Below are 27,448 nucleotides of genomic sequence, written 5' to 3' on the forward strand. Positions count from 1 at the left end.
GGGTCCGATTAGCAATTAGCAACACGACCCAACTTCAAATGATCCAATCAGATCTCGATAGATAAATTCAAATCCAGCCCTGCCGTATTTCATTTCAGAAGCCTATTTCACTCGGATATACGTCACCCTGCTAGGATATCGCTACTTCCGTTTCATATATAAGTGACTTTTTTTGTAACATTTAATCCATAGCTTACAAATTGTGATGCCAAAACACATGTGATGGCATCATATGTGTTTTACGAGGTGGCTAATTCATATTAATTTGTACGACCATGTTTGTTCATTTTTGTACGATTTGCTTTCGACCCTGTGACGTTGGGGTTAGGGTTACCATTTGTGACATGGACATAAACCATAGATTTCAAATTTTGATGCCAAAACACACATAATGGCTAGCAACCCAACACAATATTATGGCAATTTGTACACATTTTACGAGGAGGCTAATTTATACTAAAGGGGACATTTCATGAAAATCTGACTTTTTCCATGTTTAAGTGCTATAATTGGATCCCCAGTGCTTCTATCAACCTAGAAAATGTGAAAAAGAACAACCCAGTAACTTAGTTTTGGTAAACCATTCTCTGCAAGCATGTGAAAAAATAGGTCATTGAAATTTGGCTCCCCCTCTGATGTCATAAGGGGATAATATTGCCCATTAATCTGCACTATCCAACCACAGTACTGCCATTTATTGCAGAGCTCAGCTCATTTGCATTTAAAAGGAAACACCCAAAATGGCACATTTTTGTTCACACATACAAAGTGGCATTTTTAACATGCTATAATAAATTATCTATATAATATTTTGAGGTAAAACTTCACATATGTACTCTGGGGACAGCAAAGATTTATTTTACATCTTAAAAAAGTCTTTTGAAATGTCCCCTTTAATTTGTATGACTACATTTGTACGTTTTTGTACGATTTGCTTTCGACCCTGTGAAGTTGGGGTTAGGGGTACCATTGTGACATGGACATAAACCATAGCTTTTAAATTGTAAGGCCAAAACGCGCATGATGGCTCCTATCAGGCTGGTGGTGGTGGTGTAATGGTGTGGGGGATGTTTTCTTTGCACACTTTAGGCAACTTAGTGCCAAGTGGGCATCGTTTAAATGCCACGGCCTACCTGAGCATTGTTTCTGACCATGTCCATCCCTTTATGGCCACCATGTACCCATCCTCTGATGGCTACTTCCAGCAGGATAATGCACCATGTCACAAAGCTCGAATCATTTCAAATTGGTTTCTTGAACATGACAAGGAGTTCACTGTACTTAAATGGCCCCCACAGTCACCAGATCTCAACCCAATAGAGAATCTTTGGGATGTGGTGGAACGGGAGCTTCGTGCCCTGGATGTGCATCCCACATCTCCATCAACTGCAAGATGCTATCCTATCAATATGGGCCAACATTTCTAAAGAATGCTTTCAGCACCTTTGTTGAATCAATGCCAGGTAGAATTAAAGCAGTTCTGAAGGCGAAAGGGGGTCAAACACAGTATTAGTATGGTGTTCCTAATAATCCTTTAGGTTAGTGTATATCAATTTTTATGACCACGTTCGTATGTTTTTGTACGATTTGTTTAATTTCATTGGGTGTAGGGGTGAGGTTTCATTATTGTTTTTTTATATAATATTATATAATAATATTATAATTATATTGATTCTATTTTTGTATAATTGTAAATACATTTTTATATCCCATTGCAATCCTTAAGTTTTTTACTCAGGTTTTCTAAATAGCGATGCTTTCGTATGAAGCGGGGTTTTATCACTCGATTGTTTTTGCACCGTGGCCGGATCTTTCTGCAATTAAAAAGCCGCAAAAATAACCTCCATTCAGAGCCTGGAACAGAAACGACTGTGTCACCTACGCTACGTAACTGACAAATGTGGCAAAGTACACGGACCATAAGTGGTGATTGTGAAAGTCACAATACCCCTTATAAAATTTGTCAGAGACTCCAATTAAAATGTCCTTTTGCCAGCCAACTGCTGTGCTTGTTAATTCTAAATTGTGAGCTCAAGCATCACACTTTAGCGCGAGATCACTGAATAATTTGTTGCCGTTTCTCATCCCGTCACCTCGCCGGTGGTACATTTAGCCAACAGAAACTGTTTTCATTGCAGCTTGGCCACTCCATAGTTAGGAGCTGACAAATGGGCTCTGATAGCACAGCGAAATCTTAATTGGTTGCTGCAAAGTGGGCTAAAGTGCAACAGTGTCATGCATGCAAAGTGTCACTTTGTTTGTCTTGTAAAAGCGATTAGGGAACCTTAATGTGGTTTGACATTTATAAGTACAGATTAACGACAGATAACAGATTTTGAAAGGACCAGGTTAAGGTCTGGATACTTTTGCCTAATATCCATTTGGATGGGTTAAGATTATAACTCAACAGCATCAATGCTCATTTTTTATTTTACTGCACTTCTGGCGTGAGGTGATTTTCAGTTTTATGTTTTTTACAGATCAACATCGATGGCTTCTTTCCCAAACCAGGCTCAGATTTTAATTCCACAAGTTCTTCAAGCCCCGATAAAATGTTTATCTTTGTTAATAGCCGACCAGTGCATCAAAAAGAAATCCTGAAGGTAATGTAACCCTCATACACCATCGACACCAATTTACATTTTCATGATTACTGTATTTACATTTCATTTATGCATTTGGCAGACGCTACAGTGCATTCAAGATATACATTTTGTATTAAAGAGGCTGTTTACACCTGGTATTAAGATGCGTTTTGGTCGTTCAGACCACAAGTGGACAACGCTAAAGACGAGTGTAAACAGGGTGTAAAACATTTTGAGCTTGTTCATTTTTAACCACATTCAGAAATAGTCGAAAACACACAACAATGTGGTCGAATGCGTTCAAGCAGCCTCAAGACACAGCCTACTCTCCGCCTATTGATCTAATGTGTAATAATGTGTAATGTTTAATGTGTAAAGTAAATTATCGCAATGATGATGTTCCTGTAGCTCAGTTGGTGGAGCCTTGGGTTAGCTGCGTGAAAGTCAGGGGTTCGATTCCCAAGGAAAACATATGAAGAATTTGGTCCCAAAACGCGATAAACCCAATAAAAAAATTACCACCAAAATCAGTATTATATCAGGTCAGTATAAAAAAATAAATTCTTAATTTTACGCAAAATCCAATGTTTGCCGTCTTATTCTGTCATCTTTTCTCCCTTTTTTCCCAAAACGCGATAAACGCCAGTCCTCCTTCTCTGCATAATGCAATAAATCCTTTCAACAAATCACAGCGCACCATTTAACGCATTGTAAACATTAATGTCAGCTCTTTGAATACACACAGAATCCTAGTTTTCTTCCTCTACTTTGTACTTGATGATCAACAAGCACACAAAAACAAAATAATACTTTTGATGATAAATTCAGCAGCCATATCACCCTGTAGCCCAAGACAGCTTGCCTTCTGAAGCTAAGCAGGGTTGAGCCTGGTCAGTACTTGGATGGGAGACCACCTGGGAAAGCCAGGTTGCGGCTGGTAGTGGTGTTAGTGAGACCAGCAGGGGGTGCTTACCCTGTGGTCTGTGTGGGTCCTAACACCCCAGTATAGTGGACACTATACTGTCAAAAAGTGTCGTCTTTCGGATGAGACGTTAAACCGAGGTCCTGACTCTCTGTGATCATTAAAAATCCCAGGATGTCATTCGAAGAAGAGTAGGGGTGTGCCCCGGCATCCTGGCCAAACTTGCCCATTGGCCTACCAATCATCCCCAGATATACTAATTGGCTATATCACTCAGTCTCCTCTCCACTTATAAGCTGGTGTGTGGTGGGCGTTCTAGCGCAATATGGCTGCCGTCGCATCATCCAGGTGGATGCTGCACATTGGTGGTGGTTGAGGAGATTCCCCCATTCATATGTAAAGTGCTTTGAGGTCTGCAGAAAAGCGCTTTATAAATGTAATGAATTATTATTATTATTATTATTATTATTATTATTATTATTATTATAAACCTGTGGTGGTTCTCTGTGGCGGGGAAGAAACGTAAGCCACTTGGGCGACGAAAAAATGCCGGCTGTTGCTAATTCTCAAACGAAGGCATCAAGCTTCTGTCATGCTAACACATTGACCTCAGGGGACCAGATGTAAAACTTTCCAATATTTTACTTGAAATCAACGAAAATCGAGTAGGATCAAAACATTTTACAGCTGATCGCTGTCAAAAAAGTTCAGTGACAATGTCCCAAAAGATGACAGCAGCAATGACAGTGTTCTTAGTATGACAAAGGAAGTATTTTGATTAATGCCATTGTGAAATGTGAAAAGTTTGTAACCTATGTAAAAAGTTTGTAACAGAAAATAGTTGTTTTCATCGTCTAACTTTCTTGGTTTTACCGAAATTAGTAAAAATGGATATATTGCATTTTGGAACCAAACGCTTCATATAATGTTATGCACTGTAAGCTGCTTTGGATAGAAGTTTCTGCCAAATGTGTGATGGAAATGATGCAAATATGCCACATCTTGGGTATCCTTATGTATTTGATGTGCTTTTATGTGGCCATTAAAGGAATATTCCATTTTCTTAAAAGAAATATCCAGATAATTTACTTTCCACCATGTCATCCAAAATGTTGATGTCTTTCTTTGTTCAGTCGAGAAGAAATTATGTTTTTTGAGGAAACATTGCAGGATTTTTCTCATTTTAATGGACTTTAATAGAGCCCAACATTTAATACTTAACTCAACACTTAACAGTTTTTTTTCAACGGAGTTTCAAAGGACTATAAACGATCCCAAACGAGGCATAAGGGTCTTATCTAGCGAAACGATTGTCATTTTTGACAAGAAAAAAAAAATGCTCTTTTAAACCACAACTTTTCGTCTAGGTCCGGTCCAGCGCGACCTAACGTAAATGCGTAGTGATGTAGAGAGGTCACGTGTTACATATATAAAACGCACATTTGCGGACCATTGTAAAGAATAAACTGACACAAAGACATTAATTAGTATAAGTTGACATACAACAACGTAGGAACGGTCCTCTTTCAACACACTTGTAAACACTGGGGCGGAGTTTCGTGTTCGTCCTCCGTGACCTCTTGACGTCATGATGTATTCCGTGGGGTCACGCTGGCGCATCACAACCGGATCTAGACGAGAAGTTGTGGTTTAAAAGTTTTTTTTATTTTTTATTTTTATTGTCAAAAATGACAATCGTTTCGCTAGATAAGACCCTTATGCCTCGTTTGGGATCGTTTATAGTCCTTTGAAACTCCGTTGAAAAAAAACTGTTAAGTGTTAAGTATTAAATGTTGGGCTCTATTAAAGTCCATTAAAATGAGAAAAATCCTGCAATGTTTTCCTCAAAAAACACAATTTCTTCTAGACTGAACAAAGAAAGATATCAACATTTTGGATGACATGGTGGTGAGTAAATTATCTGGATTTTTCTTTTAAGAAAATGGACTATTCCTTTAAGTACAGACTCTTGTTAATTCATGTGTTAACTCATGTTAATTTGTTTACCCATCAGCTTGTCAAGCAGTACTACACCAATAGTCATTCTAATAATGAATCTGTAAGCCGCCGATATCCTCATTTAATGATGAACATCACCATACCTGCCTCAACTTTGGACGTCAATCTGACACCCGACAAAACTGAAGTCATGCTGCAGAATAAGGTACAAAATTACTTACAGGTCTACTGAATAAAATGTGGTTTCCTTATTGCTAACATTCTGGTGTTTAACATTTTCTAGGAAGAAGTGCTATTGGCTGTGGAGACTATGTTGATCTCTTTGTATGGGTCTTACTCCATTGGCGATGATAATCTCAAAATAGGAGAAACCAGCACTGCGCATGTCCAAAATCAACAGGCGATTTGTGCCGATAAGGAAGACCCACCTGAACACCCTAGCATAGCTGTGCGCACAAACACCACAGATATCAGCTTATTGGACCCATCACCAGAAGATACTTCTACAGATGCAGGTAAACATGAGCTATCTTTGGACAATACCACAAATACTAGTTCCTCATCATCATCAGAGGATTGGATAATCAACAGATCAAGTGATTTTGACAGTGTTAATTCCCCAGCTGTTGACGACATTGCAATGAACTCTACAGCCGATCTTAACTCAAACTCTCCAAAGAGTGACAGTGGCGAAAGTCAAGAGCCTATAATATCTGCCAAGAGTTGGAGCATGGGCAAGTCTTTCTCGAATCCAATCACAGGAGAGGGCCTAGAACCCGTGAAACTCCATCTTCCGAAAGCAAAGCCCATAGCTAAGGGGGATAGCCCGTCCAAGAAGCCATCTAGTGTGATCATGGAGAGGATGGCCAAGCTGACAGCCTACGACCTGATCAGCAACCGCTCTGTGCGTCAGCCCTTGTCTGCCTTTTCGCTGTTTGAGCAAGACACCAGATCGCAAGTCCTCCAGGAGAACCCAACAGCCAGTCCTCAGGATGTCACAACTGCTGTAAAAGAGCGATGGGAAAGCCTGGGGGAGGAAGACAGAACGAAGTAAGTTTCCAGATTTCACCCGTCGAAGACTCAGTTTCCAGTTGTTGTGATTTACTTTCTCTGCGTAGAAAGAGAAAAATAGACCTGCCACTAGCATGTGTAAAATATGGGTTGGAAAGTCTGTCTGGCCTGTTCGTGTTGCTGCCCACAGGAAGAATTGTTAACTGTTTGTATTTTCCAGAAAACTGCATTTGATTACTTGATGGTTTGATGGCCAATCGCTCAATTTTCCATTGTAAAAGAGGTATTTTGTTTTTCAAGAATGCCACATTCTTTCACAATCCTGAATTCCCAGATGCCAGGTGATCTGGTTTATTCTATAGCAGATGAAGTCTTTATCAGCCAAATTTATTGGTTATTTATGAGCTCTGGGAATATTTAGATTTTATAGATGGCTAAAGCTGGATAATCTTTATCAAGATTCACTGTCAGAAAAAATTGTCAAAAACCATCCCAAGCTGTCAATGGGGTGGTCCCCTTTAAAAATGTACTTAAATTTACAATTTAGGTACAGATGTCTTTGCATTTGATACCAATATGCACCTCTGAGGAATGATATGAACTATTTAAGTGCAAATGTGTACTTTTTCCAAAGGTTCTGCCCCAGTGACAGCTAGGGCCCATTTTTTGACAATTTTTTCTTACTGTGCGTTCACACCAGACGCGGTAGAGACGACAAAAATGCGCTATTCGCACGTAGATAGACGCTTGAACATTTTGAGTTTACTCGCTTTATTCGTGCGTGAAATTCTCATCAATCGAGACTTTCAAGCGAAAATTCACGTCATGGGAGGGGCTTCTGCGACTCCGGTCACTTCTTGTAATCACATCACTACTAGAGCAAACTCCGGATTGGTTTACGCAAAATGAATATCCCCCAAAGTTAAGATTTTTCAGCTGGCGCGTTTTCCGTGGCAACGCTCAATTTGTGCGATTTGCGCCTTCCTTTCCGCACGTTCCGCACCAATCGTGCTGCGCCATTCGCGCTTATTGCGCTGCAGGATGCCTATTCGTGGCTTTGCATTGACTAAACATGTAAATTACTCGCGCTTGCTGCCTCTTCCACGTCTGGTGTGAATGCACAGTTAGAGTGTAGGCTACTATATTTAATTAACAGGGCACACACAATTTTAAATTCCCTGGTAGCCCTTTGGGCAGGCACCCTTCAGTTTTTGGTCTCAGTTTTGGAACAAATTTGGCCAATACAAAGCCTATAGGGCCACTGATCATAAAAGTTATTCTGCTTTTCATGTTGTTGTTTTTTAAACAAACAAAAAATCTGGATTTCCATACAAGCCAACTGTTCCTGCTCATCTCAACACTGGATATACTTACCATTTAAAAGTGGTTCAGTGCGTCACAAAACTCACAGTTTGGATCATATAATGTTTGTCCAATTACAGATTGGATAATTTTCAGATCCGAAAAATAGTGTCTACTGTCGCTTTAAGAGCGTGTTCAGCACGGAGTCACATATACTGTAGTCTTTTTCGTAATTCTCTTCACCACACATATGCAATGCTTTATCTCTTTAAAGCTTAATGCGAGATATTATTTTATTTTTTATGCAAGGATAGTAATGAACGACCAGACAACGTAGACGGGAAATTTTGCGAGACAGATCCAGATCGTCAATGACAAATCAGTGCTGCTTGCTTCCTGTACAGTTCACGAAAGTAAACGTGAGCACGCGTATAAACGCAATTTAAATACCCAATGCCTGAATTACATACACCATAATTACCCATCCAAATCTGTGAGAGAATGCATAAGCATTTAAATATATTTGTCCTCCCTATAAGTCAAGATAGCCCGACGGGCAGGGCAGAGATGTATTTTGGTAGCCTGACTGCAAGGCACAATAGCCCAGGGACATCTGGCTAGCGATAATGCTAGCCCTGTTCAACATTTAAAAAAATAATGTCTTTGAAACTTTAACAGAATAGGAATTATGTAGTGAAAAAAATTACAAATCAAAGCAAATTCATATGTTAGGTTCCTCAAAGAAGCATTATTTGCCTAGGGGATGCACATCCGGCCGTTTCTCAACCAATTTTATGAGGTGTCTATAACTTAATGTAGAGCATGTAAATGCTCTTCTACAGGCCATGGTAATGCACATTGATATACTTATTCATGATGTTTTGAAATCATATTATGGTTATTTCTAGAGGTCGACTAATACTGGATTTTACTGAACTAGGTTGGTCCATGCTTGCCGATAACTGATTTTTTTTACCAATAGTTTTTTTTTTTATGGATACTGGATAAAAATAATACTTGACATAAATATTGACCACATTTCTTTCTCTTCTCCCTTTTCAGTTAAAAAAGTCCACTAAACAAGGCCATAACTCTAAAACAAGTCTAATGAAACCCCAAATCGGGCTATTAATTCCCAAACGCAGAGTTAAGATTAAAGATAAGTATTGCATAATGTTATTACTTGCTCGGCCCTCCTCCTAAAGTTTTTGAGGAGGAGGGTGTCGAGTAAGGGAGTAGTATGAAGCCTGGACAGGCATCAGGGAGATGGCTGACGCAGTCTCCGTCTCCCCTTACTCCCTTACTCAACCGGTTTTTGATGACGATCGGTGGGTATCGATTTAGAGTGTTAAGCCCACTGGTCAGGGGCGGGACTCTTGTAAGGGATTCAGTGCACCAGCCAGTGACTTATCCTAGAGTCTGTCACAGGGCAGGGGGAGATGTTGTTATCTTCAATACCTAAACTAACTTTTTTCTCTCAAACATGTATTGTTTAGAAATAGTGAAAACTTGTTATAAGCACCTTTTGTACAATTGGCTCAGTATGACACATCACTTTAATTGTTTCCTAATCTTTGCAAGTCGCTTTGGACAAAAGCGTCTGCTAAATGCCTAAATGTTAATGTGGATAAAAACAAACATAACACTCAAAGTCTAAACTGTGCTGAAATTTATTACAAAAGTTATAAAACAACATTACAGAACCATGAAAATGTTCTAAATGAACTAAATAAAAAATGTATTAATTATATTAATAAGTATTGAAAAAAATACTTTTGTGAAATACTTAAGTGGTAATATTGAAATTACATAAATGTATATCATATATGCTATTGTATAATAAGTCTTGTACTTTATTTGCTTCTGTTTTAACACTTAATGATTATCTAATCAAAATAACAAAAGTATTGCAGTGATGATAAAAAAGAACTGAAATCAGATTTTGATTAATTGGATATGTTAACTCTTTCCCCGCCAGCGTTTTTTAAAAAGTGGCCAGCCAGCCCCAGCATTTTTTATGATTTTCACAAAATGTAATGTCTTCCAGAAAATGTTCTTAAAATATATAAACATAAAATATAAATAACAAATGAAAGAACACACCCTCTTTCAATAATAAAAAAAAAGTTTCATCCTACCTTCATTAGTTTTATCACCTATGAAATATGGGTAGGTTTCTTCAAAGACACCAAATTTTGAGCAAAAAGCTAAGATTATACAATTTTTGTGAAGGAATTTTGATGGAGGTCAGATTCAGAGCGATCCTCAAAACATACACGGACATAAAGCTGTTTGCCCTAGGACAATACTTCCGGGGTTTTATAAGTTGGTGATTAATAGTGGTATTGCGGAAAGCCGGAAATACTCGTCATTGGCAGGAAGCGTTTTCTCTTAATTGACGAGTTAACCCGTCAATGGTGGGGAAATAGTTAAAGTAGAGGACAGCTGCATATACAGTAGTTCGCTTTCTCTCCTTATTAACTTAAAATTTTACTTTACAAATTAACTTAAAATATGCACCTTAGCCGGCTAAATCATGGAGAAAAGTAACCAGATGGATATAAACTAATGCAAATAGATGGTAATAATATTTGGGTTGGATTTATATGTGTAACTGTTTAAGGTACTACTGATATTAGCATCTTGTCAGCCTTAATTACTTCATATTGATATAAAGCAATGGATCACATTTTTTTCTTGCCAATAGCGATTGTTCCACCAATGAACTATTGCAAAACCGATTTATCATCTACATCTTGTTATTTCCGAGGTGCAACCTTCCGATCTCTCTGATGAAGCCAATACGGAAGTGACTTAAACTGCAATTCATTGACTGGCCGCTAGAGGCTGACTCCAAAAGGGAGTCAATTCCCATATAGCCCCATGTTAAAATGGCCAACTTAACAGTAGAAAATAATATGTTTACAGCCTAGTACAAAAATAGTTTTCAGTCTGTATAGCTAAGTTTGTCCTTCATGACAACTGTGAGGGGGGTGAATTTTTTTGTAACTCCTCAGTTAAAAATTATAATTCTGCATAATTAAGGGCGTGGCCACTTGAGTGAGGGGTGAACTGCCACTGCGGTCACTAGAATCGAGCTGGGGGGTGTGGTTTCAGCAACCAGTCACCTCAGCTTCACCCACGTCTCCCCTCTTTACCCATTTTCGGATATCCGCGAGTGATGCGCAATGACGCGCGGCCAAGATGCGACGGAAGGCAACGCCTACTTTAAGCTTCAAAAACGATCTTCAGAAACCAATGGGTGATGTCACAGACAGTAAGTCCATATTTTTTACAGTCTATGGTTATTTCATACATATACCAACAAAAACAGTCTACAATAAGGCATGCAAAGTCAGCATAATTAAATAGTATGGAAATGCCAGCATAGCTGGTGGCGCTTATGTAATGTATGGAAAAAGACAACTGTTTAAATTCTGTTGCACATTACTGCTGTCTTAAACCAAAAATAGGCCTTATCAAGGACTTGCCCCCTTTCCTGCAGCTCTATGCTCGCAGGGACTTCTAAAGGATATTTACATGAATTCATGTAACATGGGTCCATGTAACATATGGGCATGCTGAGCTATGGGGGTCAGAGATTGTTGTCATGGGTGCTTGGGGGAGGGAGATCAAGAGTGGTATAGTTTCAACAGAACCACGCAATGCTTGTTATATTTTGGTTGCGGTGTTCTGATGCAGCAATAAAATGGCTTGGCACTGATCCAGGGACTCTATATGAACTTGGTTTGTGTCCAAAGTGCCCACAACAAGGGAGCATGGCTTGCTTATTGCACAGTTTATGTGCTTTTGATGCTCGTTATGAATTCCAGGCTTAAAATGCATATTGGGCTCCCTAAATGGCTTTTTAGTGGTCTATCTCAGGAGGTGAGAGAAATACCTAAGAGTGTCTTATTTTTCCATGTGCCCTTACCATATTCCTTGTATGACTGCTTGAGGTGTTATGGCTTATTAAGGTTACGCTCTGTGGCTGCAGGTCATTGCTCTGGTAACCCACCTGAGATTTCATGCCATCACCCTCTGGGCAGGGTGCATGGTATCTATTAATGCAGGGGTCTACAGTCCTGTCTCTGGAGGGCCACGTCCTGGAGAGTTTAGCTACAGACCTAATCAAACACACCTGCTTAGAATGTCATGAGCTTTTGCTTATGAAGGCACCTCCAGAAAGCACTTTGGACAGGCGCAGTGTAATAAAATTGTATTTGAAATTTGAATAGAGGGTGCTTTGGAAATAACCAATCTAAAGGGTTATTTTTTGGTATCTGTATGCTTGAAGCCATTCAATCACCATGCTTAGCTACTGTAAATTTGCTTTGAATTTGTTATTTGCACACTGGAGAAACAGTAGAAGAGTTCAGATGCAAAATCTGCTAAATACCACCTCCGTCAAAAATTACATATTGATATTGACCAAATGCGCTTGGCACGTATTATACATTTTAGGGTGTGACGAGATCTCGTGCGATGATTAAATATGTATTGCTAAATTAATTATGTCACAAGATTTCTCGTGGAGGTGAAATACTGGCCGTTTCTTAAAAGGCTGCAACCAAATATAAAATTTTAATGATTTACTCGCCTTTATGTCATACATGAGGTACACTCAAAAAATTCTGATAACCCAGACATTGTGTTAAATTAACCCAGAATTTTTTTTGACCCAACAGTGAATCAAAACAACCCATCATTTTGGGTTGAAACAACTTAGCACAAGTTAAATTACAACCCAATGGTTTGGGTTTGTCCGTTTTTGACCCAATGCTGGGTTAAAAATAACTAGCCTGATCTCACAAGAATTTGTGCGTATTTTACGAGTTGGCAACTTTGTATGAATTCGAAAGAAGTTAATCGTGCAAAAACATACGATTGTCATTAAAAAAACAAAAATGAAACCCAACCTCTAACCCCAACATCACGGGGCAAAAGCAAATCGTAGAAAAATGTACGAATGTGATCAAACGAATTTAAAGTGCACCTATTGCTAAACAAATGATGTGTATTTGGTATAATACAATGTGTTTGCGTGGTTTATAGTTAAAAAAACCACATGATTTTCTACATACCGTACAGTTTTGTAGCTCCAGATATACTGCTTTCCTCAAATGCATTGATTTTGTATACAACTCATCAATCTGAAAAGTGCTGTGTCCCTGATTGGCCAGCTAATCTGTACGTTGTGATTGGCCTGAATACCTCTGACGTCAGCCGGAAACGTGACGCTGCTTACCATGTTTGAAAGATTTGCTCACAATGCGCGGTAGCGTTTTTACACAAATTTGATGCTGGGAGAATGAAAGGGACATGTTTTTAAATTGACCAATTGCTTTGTTCCGCTATTTTGTATGGAAGTCTATGGGAAGTCTAGTTTGTTCCCCCCCAAAAGTGGGCGTGAACCTGTTCAGAGACATTCTATGACGTTGCGCCGGTTGTGCGTATTCATATCAAGACCAGTGACACATCTAAATATTAAATATCTAAAACACATACTCATAATTTTAATTTTGACATGTTATTTAAGGGGTTCAACATGGCGAAGCTCTTAAAAGCACATGCATCTATCATTAAAGTAATCTAAATACGTCTAGTGGGTTAATAAATGTCTTCTAAAGTAAAACAATATGTTTGTGAGAGAAACTGATTAATATTTTAAACTTATTTTAAAAAAGTATATGGGGGCATGGCGGTAACTTCAAATCTCACTGGTGAGTAGTTGTCATATGCAAGTTTTGTCACAAGACGCTCAAGAACCAAAAAGATTTGTTTTTGGACATTCACCCTTTTGGATCTCATATAAGATAAATGTATGTTATCTCATATGACAGTATTTAAATATAAAAATTTTCATAGAAAGAGAGTCATAAACATCTGGGATGGCATTAGGGTGTGAATTATGAATTTTATCTTTAGATGAAGTACTGTAAAGATGAAGGGGACATATTATGGAAATCTGACTTTTTCCATGTTTTAGTGCTTTAATTGGGTCCCCAGTAGGGCTGGGTATTGATTCAGATGCTCTGGATCGATTCGATTTCGATTCATAAGCTATCGATTTGATTTCGATTCTCTGTTCCATTCTTATTCTCGGACGGATTTTTATACTCGGTTCTCGATTCAACTTAATGAATATAGAATTAATACAAATACTTTATTTATATAAAAAAGTGACCAAAAGTTTACAAGTGGGTAATTAATAAAAAGAAATTAAAAGCCACCAACCTGTATTTTACACTTTTTTATTTTAGGGACACTTGGGTACATTACAGAGCCCATCTTGAATTTTCAAATTTCAGTTATGTTAAATACAATACAATTTTGATGCAAAATGAAAAAATGTATGCTGAAAAAGTCAAAACAGTTGCATAACTTGATCAAACAGGATCAGGTTATTTCATAAAAAAAAATCGATTCATGGCCTTTGAGAATCGATTTTTAATCGACCATGTTTTAAAAAACGATTAATCGAAAAATCCCAAGTCCCTAGTGCTTCCATCAACCTAGAAAATGTGTAAAAAAAAAAAACTATCCAATAACTTAGTTTTGGTAAACTATTCTCTGCAAGCATGTGAAAAATAGGTCATTGAAATTTTGCTCCTCTTGTGATGTCAGAAGGGGACGATACCGCCCCTTAATCTGCACTATCCAACCACAGCACTGACATTTAGTGCAGAAATCAGCTCATTTGCATTTAAAGGACACTCAAAACAGCAGCTCACACCTACAAAGTGGTAATTTTAACATGATATAATAAATGACCTATATGGTATTTTGAGCTAAAACTTCACATACGTACTCTGGAACCCAAAGATTTATTTGACATCTCAAAAAGTCTTTTGAAATGTCCCCTTTAAACTAGGATAAAAAACATTTGACAAAAAAATGAAAATACATAACTTGCCCTGGAAAGTAATGCCATTAAAGTGTTGGAGTCTTGTTTTTTTTTCTTGTTTTTTCTAACCTGGTACACTTAAATGTCAACCACCAAGACCTTTTATGCATTTTCACTGTGTGTTCAAACAGCAAACTGAAGTCCAAAAGCCCTCAGGTTAAAATCCAATTCAGTGCGCATGGCCGGGCGTAGCCTCCAGCTTCAACCTTCTGCTCTATTATGAAATCATTTATCTCCCCCATTGGCCTGTTATTGCGTTTCTCTTGTTTTTAGCACATTTCATGCCTTGGTCTTGATTTGCATCTTTTCCTCGCACCCAAGCTGAGAAACCACACAGTGCATTTGAAATAGTGCCCAGTCTATTGTACAGTAGCGAGCTCCATGCAATGGCACAGCTGTTAATTGGCAAACCCATGCAGAAACTTCCAGTGGAGGGTCAAGGCTGCATGTTTTTACAGGCTCTCCCCCCCCTCCCTCCTGCTCTTCGGCCCCCATCTGGTCACAGGTAGCAGATGTTTTTTATCTCGCCTGTTTCTGTGCGTTTTCTGTGCTGTGATTTAAAGCAGCCCATTTAGGATCGCACTTGCAAATTAAATCAAGGTTACTTTAAGTTATTTCATTAGTTACAACTTCTGACAACTTTCTGAAAGTTTTTGGTAAAAGAGGACGATAAAAATTAATCTGCACTGGAATTGTGACACATCTGAATTATTTGTTTCTCATATGTTGTTAAGTCACAGTCCTAGTTTTGTTAGGAGCCTGTATTAAGCCAAACGTTAAGTTTCCAAATCATGTTTTATTTATGCACTATGAGTTTCAATTATCACACATACACACAAATATATTTGTGTTTTTTAGAATAATACGAAAGTTATCAAAACTAATTATACGAAAGTTATTTGATCATCAAAGTAGCAATACTAGATTTAAGATATAATCGATTTATTAGCTTTATCCTGGGCCTGCACAATATTTAGGGGGAAGGGGGTGGCTGACATAGCTTTTATTTATTTTTTTTGTACATATTGCGATATAAGAAACACTGGATGAGCAAAGCATCATAAACAAGTTTTTATTTTGGATTTAAATGCTCTGCATGGTTTGTGATGTGACTATTGCAGATGTGTGCATTGCTATGGAAATGCTAATATATTGTGCATATAAATTTTTTTAAACTTTTTGTTGAAAAAATGTGTAAATAGACACAATTTACATCTGCTTTAATTTTTTTTGGGGGGGGGGGGGGGTATTTAAGCTTAAATATTTAGATTAAATGCTTTATTGGTATTGGGTACAGTACAGATTTATATGTTTGAATGAACAGTTAACCTAGGTATATTTATAAACTAACTTTTAAGGGACATTCAACTTTTTTTGAAAATATGCTCATTTTCCAGCTCCGCTAGAGTTAAACATTTGATTCTTACTGTTTTGGAATCCATTCAGCTGATTTCCGGGTCTGGGGGTAGCACTTTTAGCATAGCTTAGCATAATCAATTGAATCTGATTAGACCATTAGCATCGCGCTAAAAAATAACCAAAGAGTTTTGATATTTTTCCTATTTAAAACTTGACTCTTCTGTAGTTACATCGTGTACTAAGACCAAAAGACAATTAAAAGTTGCGATTTTCTAGGCAGATATGGCTAGGAACTATACTCTCATTCTGGCGTAATAATCAAGGACTTTGCTTCTGCAGCAGGCGTAGTGATATTACACAGCGCCTGAAAATAGTCCCCTGCTATTGAAAGTAACCCAGGGAGACTATATTTGGTCACTACGCCTGCCGCAGCCATGTTACAGCAGCAAAGTCCTTGATTATTACGCCAGAATAAGAGTATAGTTCCTAGCCATATCTGTCTAGAAAATTGCAACTTTTAATTTTCCGTCGGTCTTAGTACACGATGTAACTACAGAAGAGTCAAGTTTTAAATACGAAAAATATTAAAACTCTTTGGTTATTTTTTTGCGCGATGCTAATGGTCTAATCAGATTCAATGGATTGTGCTAAGCTATTCTAAAAGTGCTAGCGCCAGACCCAGAGATCGGCTGAATGGATTCCAAAACGGTAAAAATCAAATGTTTAACTCTAGGGGAGCTGGAAAATGATATTTACAAACAAAGTGGAATATCCCGTTAACCTAGATTTATAATTGTATACTTCTTGATACTTGATGCATTGATTGTGCTAAATAAATGTTACATTTACAGTACTTGTTTAGTATATTGTAAAGTTTAACAGGTTCTTAGGATCAACAGAAACAAATTCAGTCAAGATTTTTAGAAAGGTAGTAAATGATGTTTAATCACATTTTCTGTTGCACGTCCTTACAAAGTGTGTCTCTCCTGACGCAGATCAAATAGACACGCAGAATAAAATACAAAATGTACTTCTTGCTCTGTAACTAAATGTTCTCGTATCGCTTCTTAGGTATGAAAGCAAGGCAGAAGAATCACTGAACTCCTCCAACCTTCAAAGGAAGAGGGCAACAGAGGGAGGTGGCCAGTGTGCAGAGGGCAAGAAGCAGATGAATGCCGACTCTTCATTGAACAAAGCTCAAGGCGTGAAGCGCAAGGCCCCCCTCTCCAACCAGCAGGCCCTGGACAAACTCTTCTCCACACAGCCCTCGAGCAAAAGGAGCCCTGCCAAGATCTCCAAACCCCTCCCGTTCAGTATTGCAACCCTCAAGCGGAGTCTTAACCTCCTCTCTTACCAGAAGAGCTCGAGTGCGCAGGGCCTCAGGCTTGTAAACCGATTGGCTTCTCACGGTGCCTGGGTCGTTTTATGCGGCAGAAAGCTCATGTTGTTGAACCCGTTTCGAGTGGAGGAGGTCTTGCTGTTTAAAAGACTTCTGAAGAATAATATACTTCCAACAGCGCGACTGCAGACCCCTGTACAGCTGACAGATGGGTAGCGATGTCTCTTAATTTGGATGTGTACAGAACCATGATTTCTGTTCTTATAGCTCTGTTTTGGATTTATGATGATAGAATTATTATAAAAAAATGTGTATTCATTACGATCATCAATAGGCTTTTTTCTTTTTGGCTTGTACATTAACGTACAGTTTCTTTCTTTTTTTTAGGGTACTTGGTGGTCAGGAGTACATGGATGTTCTTATGAACATGGAGAAAGGCAGTCCATGTCTTAATGGAGACACCTACTTTACTGATCCTAGGCTTGTGGCAAATGGTTTTGAGATTAAGCTTACTCCAGGTAACGGTGTTCTGTACTTTTACAGTTAGGCTAAAATCCGGGCTTAATTTTTAACCACAAAATTAGTCCTTGCAATCTGGGGGAAAAATTCAAGGCCCTGGGAAGTTTTTGAAAATATACATGCATAGATACAGTACAGGTCATTGAAAGTGCTTGAATATATTTTATACGTTTTCTGGAAAACATCCATGTTATTCCATGTGTAGTGTAGGATAATATCATAAAAATTCTAGACTTTTTAAGCACACATGCTAAACTGTTCACTTTAAATGCTTTTATCTTCTGTATGCGAATGTTGATTCATACCAAAATGCTTTTTTGCCTAGTTGTGTTTGACAAATGAAAATGTCACGGGTTACGTATAGGCAAGGCAAGGCAAGGCAAGTTTATTTGTATAGCACATTTCATACACAGAGGTCATTCAAAGTGCTTTACACAGAAATGAGAAAACAATATATAAAAAAGAAAAAGAAATTGTAAAAATAAGATTTACACGATAAGATCACAATAAAGACAAAGTTACATGATAATTTAAAATAACAATTAAAGAAAATAAATGTGATTTTAATAAAACAGTTTAAAATGTTAAAAAGAATAAAACAGGAGTAAAGTGACTTGAGTTAAAGGTGCAGTCAGTGTGAAGCAGCACAGTGCTCATTCAGTAAATGCAGAGTTAAACAGATGTGTTTTTAATCTAGATTTAAAAGTGTTTACTGTTGAAGCACATCTGATCTCTTCTGGAAGTTGATTCCAGCTAGAGGTGGCATAAAAGCTAAATGCTGACGCACCTTGTTTTGAGTGAACCCTTGGTATTTCTAACTGACCTGATCCTAATGATCTGAGTAATCTGTTAGGTTTATATTCAGTTAGCATATTTGTCATGTATTTGGGTCCTAAGCCATGAAGTGATTTATAAACGAGTAACAATACTTTAAAGTCTATTCTAAATGTAACAGGAAGCCAGTGTAAGGACCTGAGGACTGGAGTGATGTGCTCAGATTTTTTGGTTCTGGTCAGAATTCTGGCAGCAGCGTTCTGTATGAGCTGCAGCTGTCTAATGGTCTTTTTGGGGATCCCAGTAAGGAGTCCATTGCAGTAATCCACCCTGCTGGTGATGAAAGCATGAACAAGTTTCTCTAAGTCCTGTCTTGAGACAAAACATCTAATTCTGGCAATATTTCTGAGATGGTAGTAAGCTGATTTGCTTATCGCTTTCACGTGACTACTGAAATTAAGGTCAGACTCTAAAATTACACCAAGATTTCTGACTTTATTTTGTGTCTTTAGACCCCTAGAGTCAAGGTATGTGTTAACTTTGAGAGTTTCATCTTTATTTCCAAATACAATGACTTCGGTTTTGTCTTTGTTTAACTGGAGGAAGTTTTGACGCATCCAACAGTTAATTTCATCAATGCATTTACATAGAGAGTCAATGGGGCTGTAGTCATTGGGTGACAGGGCTAAGTATATCTGGGTGTCATCTGCATAGCTGTGGTAAGCAATTTGGTTCTTTTTCATTATTTGACCAAGTGGGAGCATATACAAATTAAACAGAAGGGGTGCAAGAATTGAACCCTGTGGGACTCCACATGTCATGGATGTCCACTCAGATTTATGGTTACCTATGTTCACATAGTAACCTCTTCCTTGTAGGTATGTTTTAAACCATTTGAGAACCATCCCAGAGAGCCCTACCCAGTTTTCCAGTCTATGTAAGAGTATGGTGTGATCTACTGTGTCAAAGGCAGCACTAAGATCTAGTAGCACCAGCACTGATATTTTACCTGAATCAGAGTTTAAGCGAATATCATTTATTATCTTAATGAGCACTGTCTCTGTGCTGTGATGCTGACGGAAACCAGATTGAAAGTTGTCCAGATAGCCATTTGAGTTTAAGAATTTGTTCAGCAGATTGAAAACAACCTTTCAACGATCTTGCTTATAAACGGAAGATTTGAGATAGGTCTGTAGTTGCTAAGTATGGTTTTGTCTAGGTTACTCTTTTTTAGGAGAGGCTTTACAACTGCTGTTTTTAATGACTCTGGAAAAGTGCCTGTGATCAGAGAGGTGTTTACTATTTTTAAGAGGTCAGTTTCTAAGCAGTTAAGCACCTTTTTGAGAAAAGATGTGGGGAGAGTGTCAAGGCTGCAAGTTGATGCTTTAAGATGTTGTACTGTTTCTTCCAAGGTTTTTATATCAATTATGTCAAATTCTGAGAGAATGGCTAATTTCTGAGGTTGTTGCAATGATATCTGACTGACCACAGTACAATTTGAGGTCGTATTGATTGCCATTCTGATATTACTGATCTTCTCAGAGAAAAACTTGGCAAACTCATTGCATTTGTTGTCAGAGAGCATTTCACTAGGAACTTGATTTGGGGGGTTTGTTAGTCTCTCTACAGTAGCAAAAAGAGTGCGAGTGTGGTTTATGTTGTTATTTATAATATTGGAGAAGAAGGTCTGTCTAGCTGTGCCTAGTTCTACATTGAAAGCACGAAGACTGTCCTTATAGATGCTATAATGTACTTCAAGTTTTGTTTTCCGCCACATACGTTCAGCTTTTCTGCATGTTCTTTTCATGTGCTGTACTGCTGTTGTGTTTCTCCAGGGTGCTTTACGTCTGCCAGTGATCATCCTGACCTTTACTGGAGCTATATCATCAATAGCATCTTTGACTTTTATGTTAAAGTTTTCAAGGAGAACATCAACAGAGTCTGCGGATATGTTTGGCAACATTGACATAGCATTCATAAATACCTCACTGGTGTTCTCATTTATGAACCTTTTTTTGATATAGACAGATCTAGCATCAGTGGCAGGACAGATCAATAAATCAAAGTAAACACAGAAATGGTCAGATAGCGCTTCATCCTTGATTACAGTGGATGAAATGTTTAGACCCTTGCTAATGAGCAGATCAAGAGTGTGTCCCCGATTGTGTGTAGGACCTTGCACGTGCTGGGTCAGATCAAAAGTGTTTAAAACATTTAACAGTTCAATCGCAGTATTGTTTTCTGAATTGTCTATATGAATATTGAAATCTCCAGCAATAACAAAATAATCAAATTCAGAGGAAATTGTTGACAAAAGTTCTGTGAATTCATCAACAAATGCTGAGGTGTATTTGGGAGGTCTATAAATAATTGTAAACAGAATGCGTGGTGTACCTTTTAGAGCAATACACAAATATTCAAAAGACTGGTAATCACCAAGTAACACTTGCTTGCATTGAAAGGCATCTTTGAATAAAGCAGCTATTCCTCCACCCCTTCTAACAGCTCTACAGACATTTATAAAGGTAAAGTTGGGTGGGGCTGATTCATTGAGGACTGTAGCACTGCAGCTGTCATCTAACCAAGTTTCATTAAGAAACATAAAGTCCAGGTTGTTAGTGGTGATAAGATCATTAACTAAAAAAGATTTGTTCTTTAGTGAACGGATGTTCAGAAGTGCTAACTTAACAGTAACTGGTTTTGGAACTGTATCAATCTCAGAATGACGTATAATAGGCAGTAGATTAGATAGAATTGCTGTGCGGCTGGAGACGGCCTTCATCTTTCTATCACATGTCAGGACAGAGATAGGGAAAGCTAAAGGGACATCGGGCGCCCGCTTGTTCTTAAAATATTTATGATTGTTACTGGTGACGTAGCGGGAACCCAACACACATCAGTTACCAGTGCTGTTTGCAGATGAGGGCTGGTGTGATCCCTGACGTTGAGGCAGAGGTCGGAGTGCTCTCTGAGATGGAGGGGGAGGGCGGGCTGGGCCCGAAGGCTTTGGTGGTTGAGGAGCCCGCCGTTTCTTGGTTGATATTTGGGGACTCGCAGCAATAGAGTGGGAGAGCTTTGTTCCAGCAGATACCAGTTTCTCCATTTTCTCTGAAAAGCCCAGAAGTGGTGATGTTGGAGAGAGGGAGAGAGATTACGTATGTAACTGTTGTTCCCTGAGAAGGGAACGAGATGCTGCGTCTCCCTTGCCATACTTCCTGCGTCATTGTAATGCCATCGTTGGCAATATTTCAGATAGCGATATACTTCCTGGCTCCCACGTCACCCTGTCTTTGTTGTTAAGCCTCACTATTGGTTGAAATTGATATACACATTCAGACGCACTTACCCCTGGAGGCGTCCCCAAAGTGTCACCGCAGCGACGCAGCGCGAGTTCCCCTCGAAAAGGAACTGTAACAATGTATCTTAAAAGGTAACACGATGTAACCTTGCTCTTACTAGAAATGTTTCCCCACATTTAGTCCTTGAATTTGAGGGTATTGGACCTGGAAAGTCCTTGAAACTCGGTGAGTAGTACAGTTTTGAAAATGAACGTTAAGTGTTGTTTTAATGACATGTTTGTGCATGGTCATTGACTTCCATTCTGAAGCAGTCAAGAGACGCTTCTAAACGAGTCAAAAAATCGAGACACGACCCATTGTCAAAATTTCTGTGTCCATCACTGTAGTTCATCCAAAACAAACCAGAAATGAGACTCAAAGTGTTAAATACCGGAATTATCCTTTATGATAATGTCGGTCTTGTCTACATCACCAATCGCAGGAAGTAAACTGTTGCCTACAATCGGTGTGTTTGTTGTAGTCCAAGAAAAGAGATTTACACTGGAGAGGATAACTCGCGTCATCATTTACTTTGGGGTACCTTTTGCATATCGTTAACATGTACTAATACACACCTACACACCAAAGGAAATGAAAATCGTAAATCGGATAATTGGTGCTCTTTAATAAACAATTCGCAGTGCGACAATATAACTCCCATTAACACACCCAGCGCAATGAGCACTGATGGATTTGCGAACGCACCTGACGCAGTGTGAGCACACTTTAGGCAAGGGGAAAGATGCGCGATTGTATCGTGCACACTCTCTGGGCAAGAATGCGCATCCAGTTTTGTGCAAGGCAAATAAGAATATTGAGATGAGAGGTTCGCACTTGCGCATCATATTAATGTATTTTGCCCAACAATAATGCCCTCTCTCAACATTTGTCATTAAAATAGTGCCATGAAGTCTAAAAACACTTTACACAAAAACAATCTGAATAAACAAGTTGACACTAAAATAGCAGATTTCTAATATGTTTGAATTGTTTTTAATTTTTACTCAATATTTACTGCTGGTTCCAAATATATACATTTCTTTACCTAAATGGTAAACAATTTTGACAGTTTTTCTGACAGTGTTTGTTGTTGGTTTTGTGTGTTTGCATTTTGTGTATTGTTAAACTGTTTTATGTGAAACTTTGATGATGCTATTTGAGCCTATATACAAATACAGCAGAGCACATTAAAACATCTGTACGATCTTATATCTTATGTATAATTCCCTAGAGATGCATCAAACATAGCATATACATTACAGTAAATAACCAGAAGTTGCAAAAATTTACACTATACAATAGTAAACTTTACATTTAAAGTGATAATTAAACAAAAAGCAAAAAAACCAATGCATTTTCTTAGAAGTGTTTCTTAAAGCTGATGTTTTTGACAGTATGTTGTAATTGTATTTGATAGGATTTAATTTAAACTTCCCACCTCTTTAGACACGGTTACTCAACTTTAATTATCTACATTTCGCTTTTCCATAACATGGTCCAAGAATGCGGTCAAAGCCTAGATTTGATCCTCACACGCATTTGTTTAACATGTGACAGATTCATAAAACGAGTTGCAAATGAAATACACAAGATCTTATTTTGTATATAAGCACTGGAAGATATCATTCAGCATTCAGCATATGTTAATTAACCATGAAAATATTTTCAGAGCTTTTAATAACTTTTAATATCTACACTATTACTTTAGAGAAATGAATTCCCACACAGTGATGAGGTCATTGTTTATACAAATTGCTTAAGTGGAAAGCGCTTGGTCAGCATTCCCTTTCCCTACGCAGCTCATAGTGGGCACACTTAACAATATAAACCTATTTTTTTTAAAGGGGGTCTAATTCTATGGGATTAGTCTACTTCCTGTATGACTCAACCTCTTCTTCCATTGTAAGGGTTTTTGAGATGGTCATTAAGTGCGTATGCTTGAATTCGCACCCCACCTTCCCGCCTCGTACTCATCGTGTGCTGTGGAGTGGGAGAGATTCAGAAATACTTCCATACACGGTTTGTTGTTTTTTCTGTGCCAGGTTTCCCCTGAGAAAATGTGCCTTTATTAATTCAAGGGTCATGCTGTTTAAAGGTCTCAAGGATTGTCCAATTTGATTTAACAAAGGTTAGACCCGCTGGACATCATTAATGCCACAGTTCACAAATGATTTAGAAATGTCAAACATTACGGCTTGAATAACAGGATTACTGTCAATTATTTCTTACAGAAATGCTTGCGTTTGACTAGTGAGCATTGAAGTACTGTTTCTTGTTTCATGAGATGCCTTTTCATTTTACAATAATGTAAGATACCTCATTTAAATGTCCTCATGACAAATGCTTCATATTAGAAAAGACTTCAATTGTATCTCAGTTTTAAAAAGCATTATTTTAATTTGTCACACAACCTATTTCGGTTTATATAATGTATAACAACATTAGCGTGTTTCTGTTTGTGATAATCTTTCACAATATACAAAGTTGAACCAATAACCATCTTTTTTTTACATTGTGTAGCTCATTGCGTAGAGCGGTGCAAAGTTTATAGGTTTGATTCCTATGGAACACACACATTGATAAAATGATGACTTAATGTAATGCATAAATGTAATGTAATGCTATATATAGGTCATGCCATCAAGTTTCACAATCATCCCAATATGTGTTATGATATTTTGGTCTCTGTGGTTCAGCAATTTAATCTTTAGTGTTGTTCTCTTCCTTGGAGGCTGCCATCTTAGTCCTCATTTGACCTTACTTTGCTTCTTGGTTATGGAATGCACTTAAGACTCCCCACTTTGCCTTGTTCCTGTAAGTGTTGTTTTGGCACTGGTAAGGGGCATCCTGGTTGATGCTGGCTCACTGCCTGAGCTTTTGCCAGCACAGTGGATTGGCACTAAATTTTGGTGATGTGGAGAAAAACTGCCCTTTACCAAAGGCAAGGCTTTCTTGAGCCAACTTTAAAATTAAATTATTTTGGCATGCACGGTCAAATTTTAGAAGCGCATGTTGGTAAAAATGTATATTCCACAAGGCTCTGTTTGGGTTTCTGATAAGGTAAATAGAGCCAGTGAACCACTTTTAGTGCTATTTATTGGTGTAGGGTTAGGGATGTAAACAATCCTGTAGGTGAAAATGTAATTTTATAATTTATCAGACTTGAAAAGTAAAATTATATCTGGTGGACAAAAAATGGTAAAACATGTATACATTTATAAAAAAAAATATTTATTTAGCTTTTTTACAATTTGGCATTGTACAAGCAATACACTGCAAAAAATTATTTTTAAGAAAAACAAATTGTAGTATTTTTGTCTTCTGGTATTTTACACTTAAAGCCCTGTTTTCAGATTGTTTATGATGACATAGAACGGTTTTGACAGAAAGTTCAACATATGATGCTGGCCCGAGAATTTTCAGCCCCCACCTCTATAATGGTTGTATAGGTGCACTGGAACAATCCTTCCTAAAATGCATTAAACTTTCGTTTACAAAGACGTGAAACTCACCGAGTGGTCAGGGGTGTTCACTGATATGCTCACACAAAAATCTCTGCAAAAGATGCTTTCCAACAACTGTTTTACCATTCGTTGTAAACTTGTGGACCTATTTTTCCAAACGCCTCACACTCGTATATTCTTCCGTTGAGAGCTTTAATAATAGACACTCCAGGCCAGTTGGTGGCGATAATCCGCCTTTGCCAATTGCAAGAATACAAACAACGTTCCCGGGGTGGAGTAATACCGTACCTCATAGCACAACTAATACAAGTCAATGGAGTTGGACAGAAACTACGATAAAACCTGTTGGAAAGCATTTTTTGCAGTGATTTTTGTGTGAGCATATCCACTCGGTGAGTTTCACATCTTTGTAAATGAAAGTTTAATGCATTTTAGGAAGGATTGTTCCAGTGCACCTATGCAGCCATTGTAGAGGCGTGGGGTGATCAACAAACACCCGAAAATTCTCAGGCTAGCATCATATGTCCAAATTTCAGTCAAAACCGTTCTATTTCATCATAAACAATCTGAAAAAAGGGCTTTAAATGTAAAATACTTGTCCTTTAAATTAAGATGGAGTTTCCTGATGAGCAAGAAAATAAGTCTAGTTTTAAGACAAAAAATATCAAATTAAAGTGAATCCGTGCATAAAACAAGCAAAAATGTCGGAACAGCACTTTTGGAAGTACTTCGACTCGGCGCAGTAACACTCTCCCATTATGAGAGGGAGAAGGGGAGCGGATTTTTCAGGCGATTCGAAGTACTCCCAAAAGTGCTGTTCCGCCATACAATATAGTTCCTCTTTTAAATCCGCTTAGAAAAGCGCTACGTTTTATTTTGTACCACCAAACTTGCTCGTATAACTACTCGTCTTAAATAGGAAAAACGTTGATGTGTTTGGTCACTTCTAACTTTATCTCTGAGTGGTACCATTGAATGAATGGGGCTAAGCTAAATGCTATCGAAGTGTCGCAGCGCGCCCCAGCGCTTACGTGCACGCACTAAGATGATAGAGGGATGTATACATAGTTTAATATTGAAAATGAGTAGACTATTCCTTTAACTCCTGTTTGCATTGCAAATCATTTAAACATGATAAGGAGCGTCACGTTTTCGGCTGACGTCAGAGGTATTCAGGCCAATCACAACGTACAGATTAGCTGGCCAATCAGAAACACAGAGCTTTTCAAATCTGTGCGTTTCAGGAAGAGAGTGAAATCTGGAGCTACAAAAATTTATGGTATGTGGAATTTTTTTTATTATACCAAATTTTTTTTAGCATTGAAATAGGTGCTCTTTAAAAAATATGAATTTTTTTTTGATTTCATGGGGGACTTTAGTCGTGTTATTAAGCATATACGCATATCAAATTCTTATACAGTGTATTAATACACTGTTTTAAAACTTCCCCTCCCAGAACATTTTCACTGCATCTGTAAATAATAAACATTAACTCTTTCCCCGCCATTGACGAGATATATCGTCAATCAAGAGAAAACGCTTCCCCGCCAATGACAAGTTTTTCTTTCTTTCCGCAATACCGCTATTATCCACTAGGTGGATTCCGCAACTTTTTAAACCCGGAAGTATTGCCTTATGGCAAGCTGCTGCATGTCCGTGTCTGTTTTAAAGATTGCTCTGAATGGGATCTCTATGAAAAGTCAGTCACAAAAATGGAATTATCTCTGATTTTTGCTCAAAATGTGGTGTTTTTGCAGAAACCTACCTATATTCAAAATCTGATTACAAAAGAACTACTGAAGGTAGGATGAAACGCTTTTTTTTGAAAGCAGAGATATTGTATGTTTATATATTTGAAGAAGAAAATTTTCTGGAAGACATTAAACTTTTGTGAAAATCATGAAAAACACTGGCGCTGGCTGGCAACTTTTTTTTAAAAACGCTGGCGGTGAAAGAGTTAAATTCGACT

At 38.0% G+C, this 27,448-nt stretch overlaps 1 protein-coding gene across 3 annotated transcripts in view; it reads left to right on the top strand.

Moving 5' to 3' along the window:
- Positions 1-27,448, top strand: part of pms1 (PMS1 homolog 1, mismatch repair system component) — a 44,041-nt gene that overhangs the window by 8,487 nt on the left and 8,106 nt on the right. For 2 of the 3 annotated variants that reach the window (XM_065252105.1, XM_065252106.1), the window contains exons 7-11: positions 2,481-2,603; positions 5,522-5,671; positions 5,750-6,516; positions 17,117-17,596; positions 17,772-17,902. In XM_065252105.1, the coding sequence (XP_065108177.1) occupies positions 2,481-2,603; positions 5,522-5,671; positions 5,750-6,516; positions 17,117-17,596; positions 17,772-17,902 (1,651 nt within the window). The remainder of the gene's footprint in view (positions 1-2,480; positions 2,604-5,521; positions 5,672-5,749; positions 6,517-17,116; positions 17,597-17,771; positions 17,903-27,448) is intronic. The other variant, XM_065252107.1, reaches the window with a different exon arrangement.

The sequence above is a fragment of the Paramisgurnus dabryanus genome, chromosome 15 (assembly GCF_030506205.2).
Source record: "Paramisgurnus dabryanus chromosome 15, PD_genome_1.1, whole genome shotgun sequence".
In the NCBI taxonomy this organism is placed as follows: Eukaryota; Metazoa; Chordata; class Actinopteri; order Cypriniformes; family Cobitidae; genus Paramisgurnus; species Paramisgurnus dabryanus.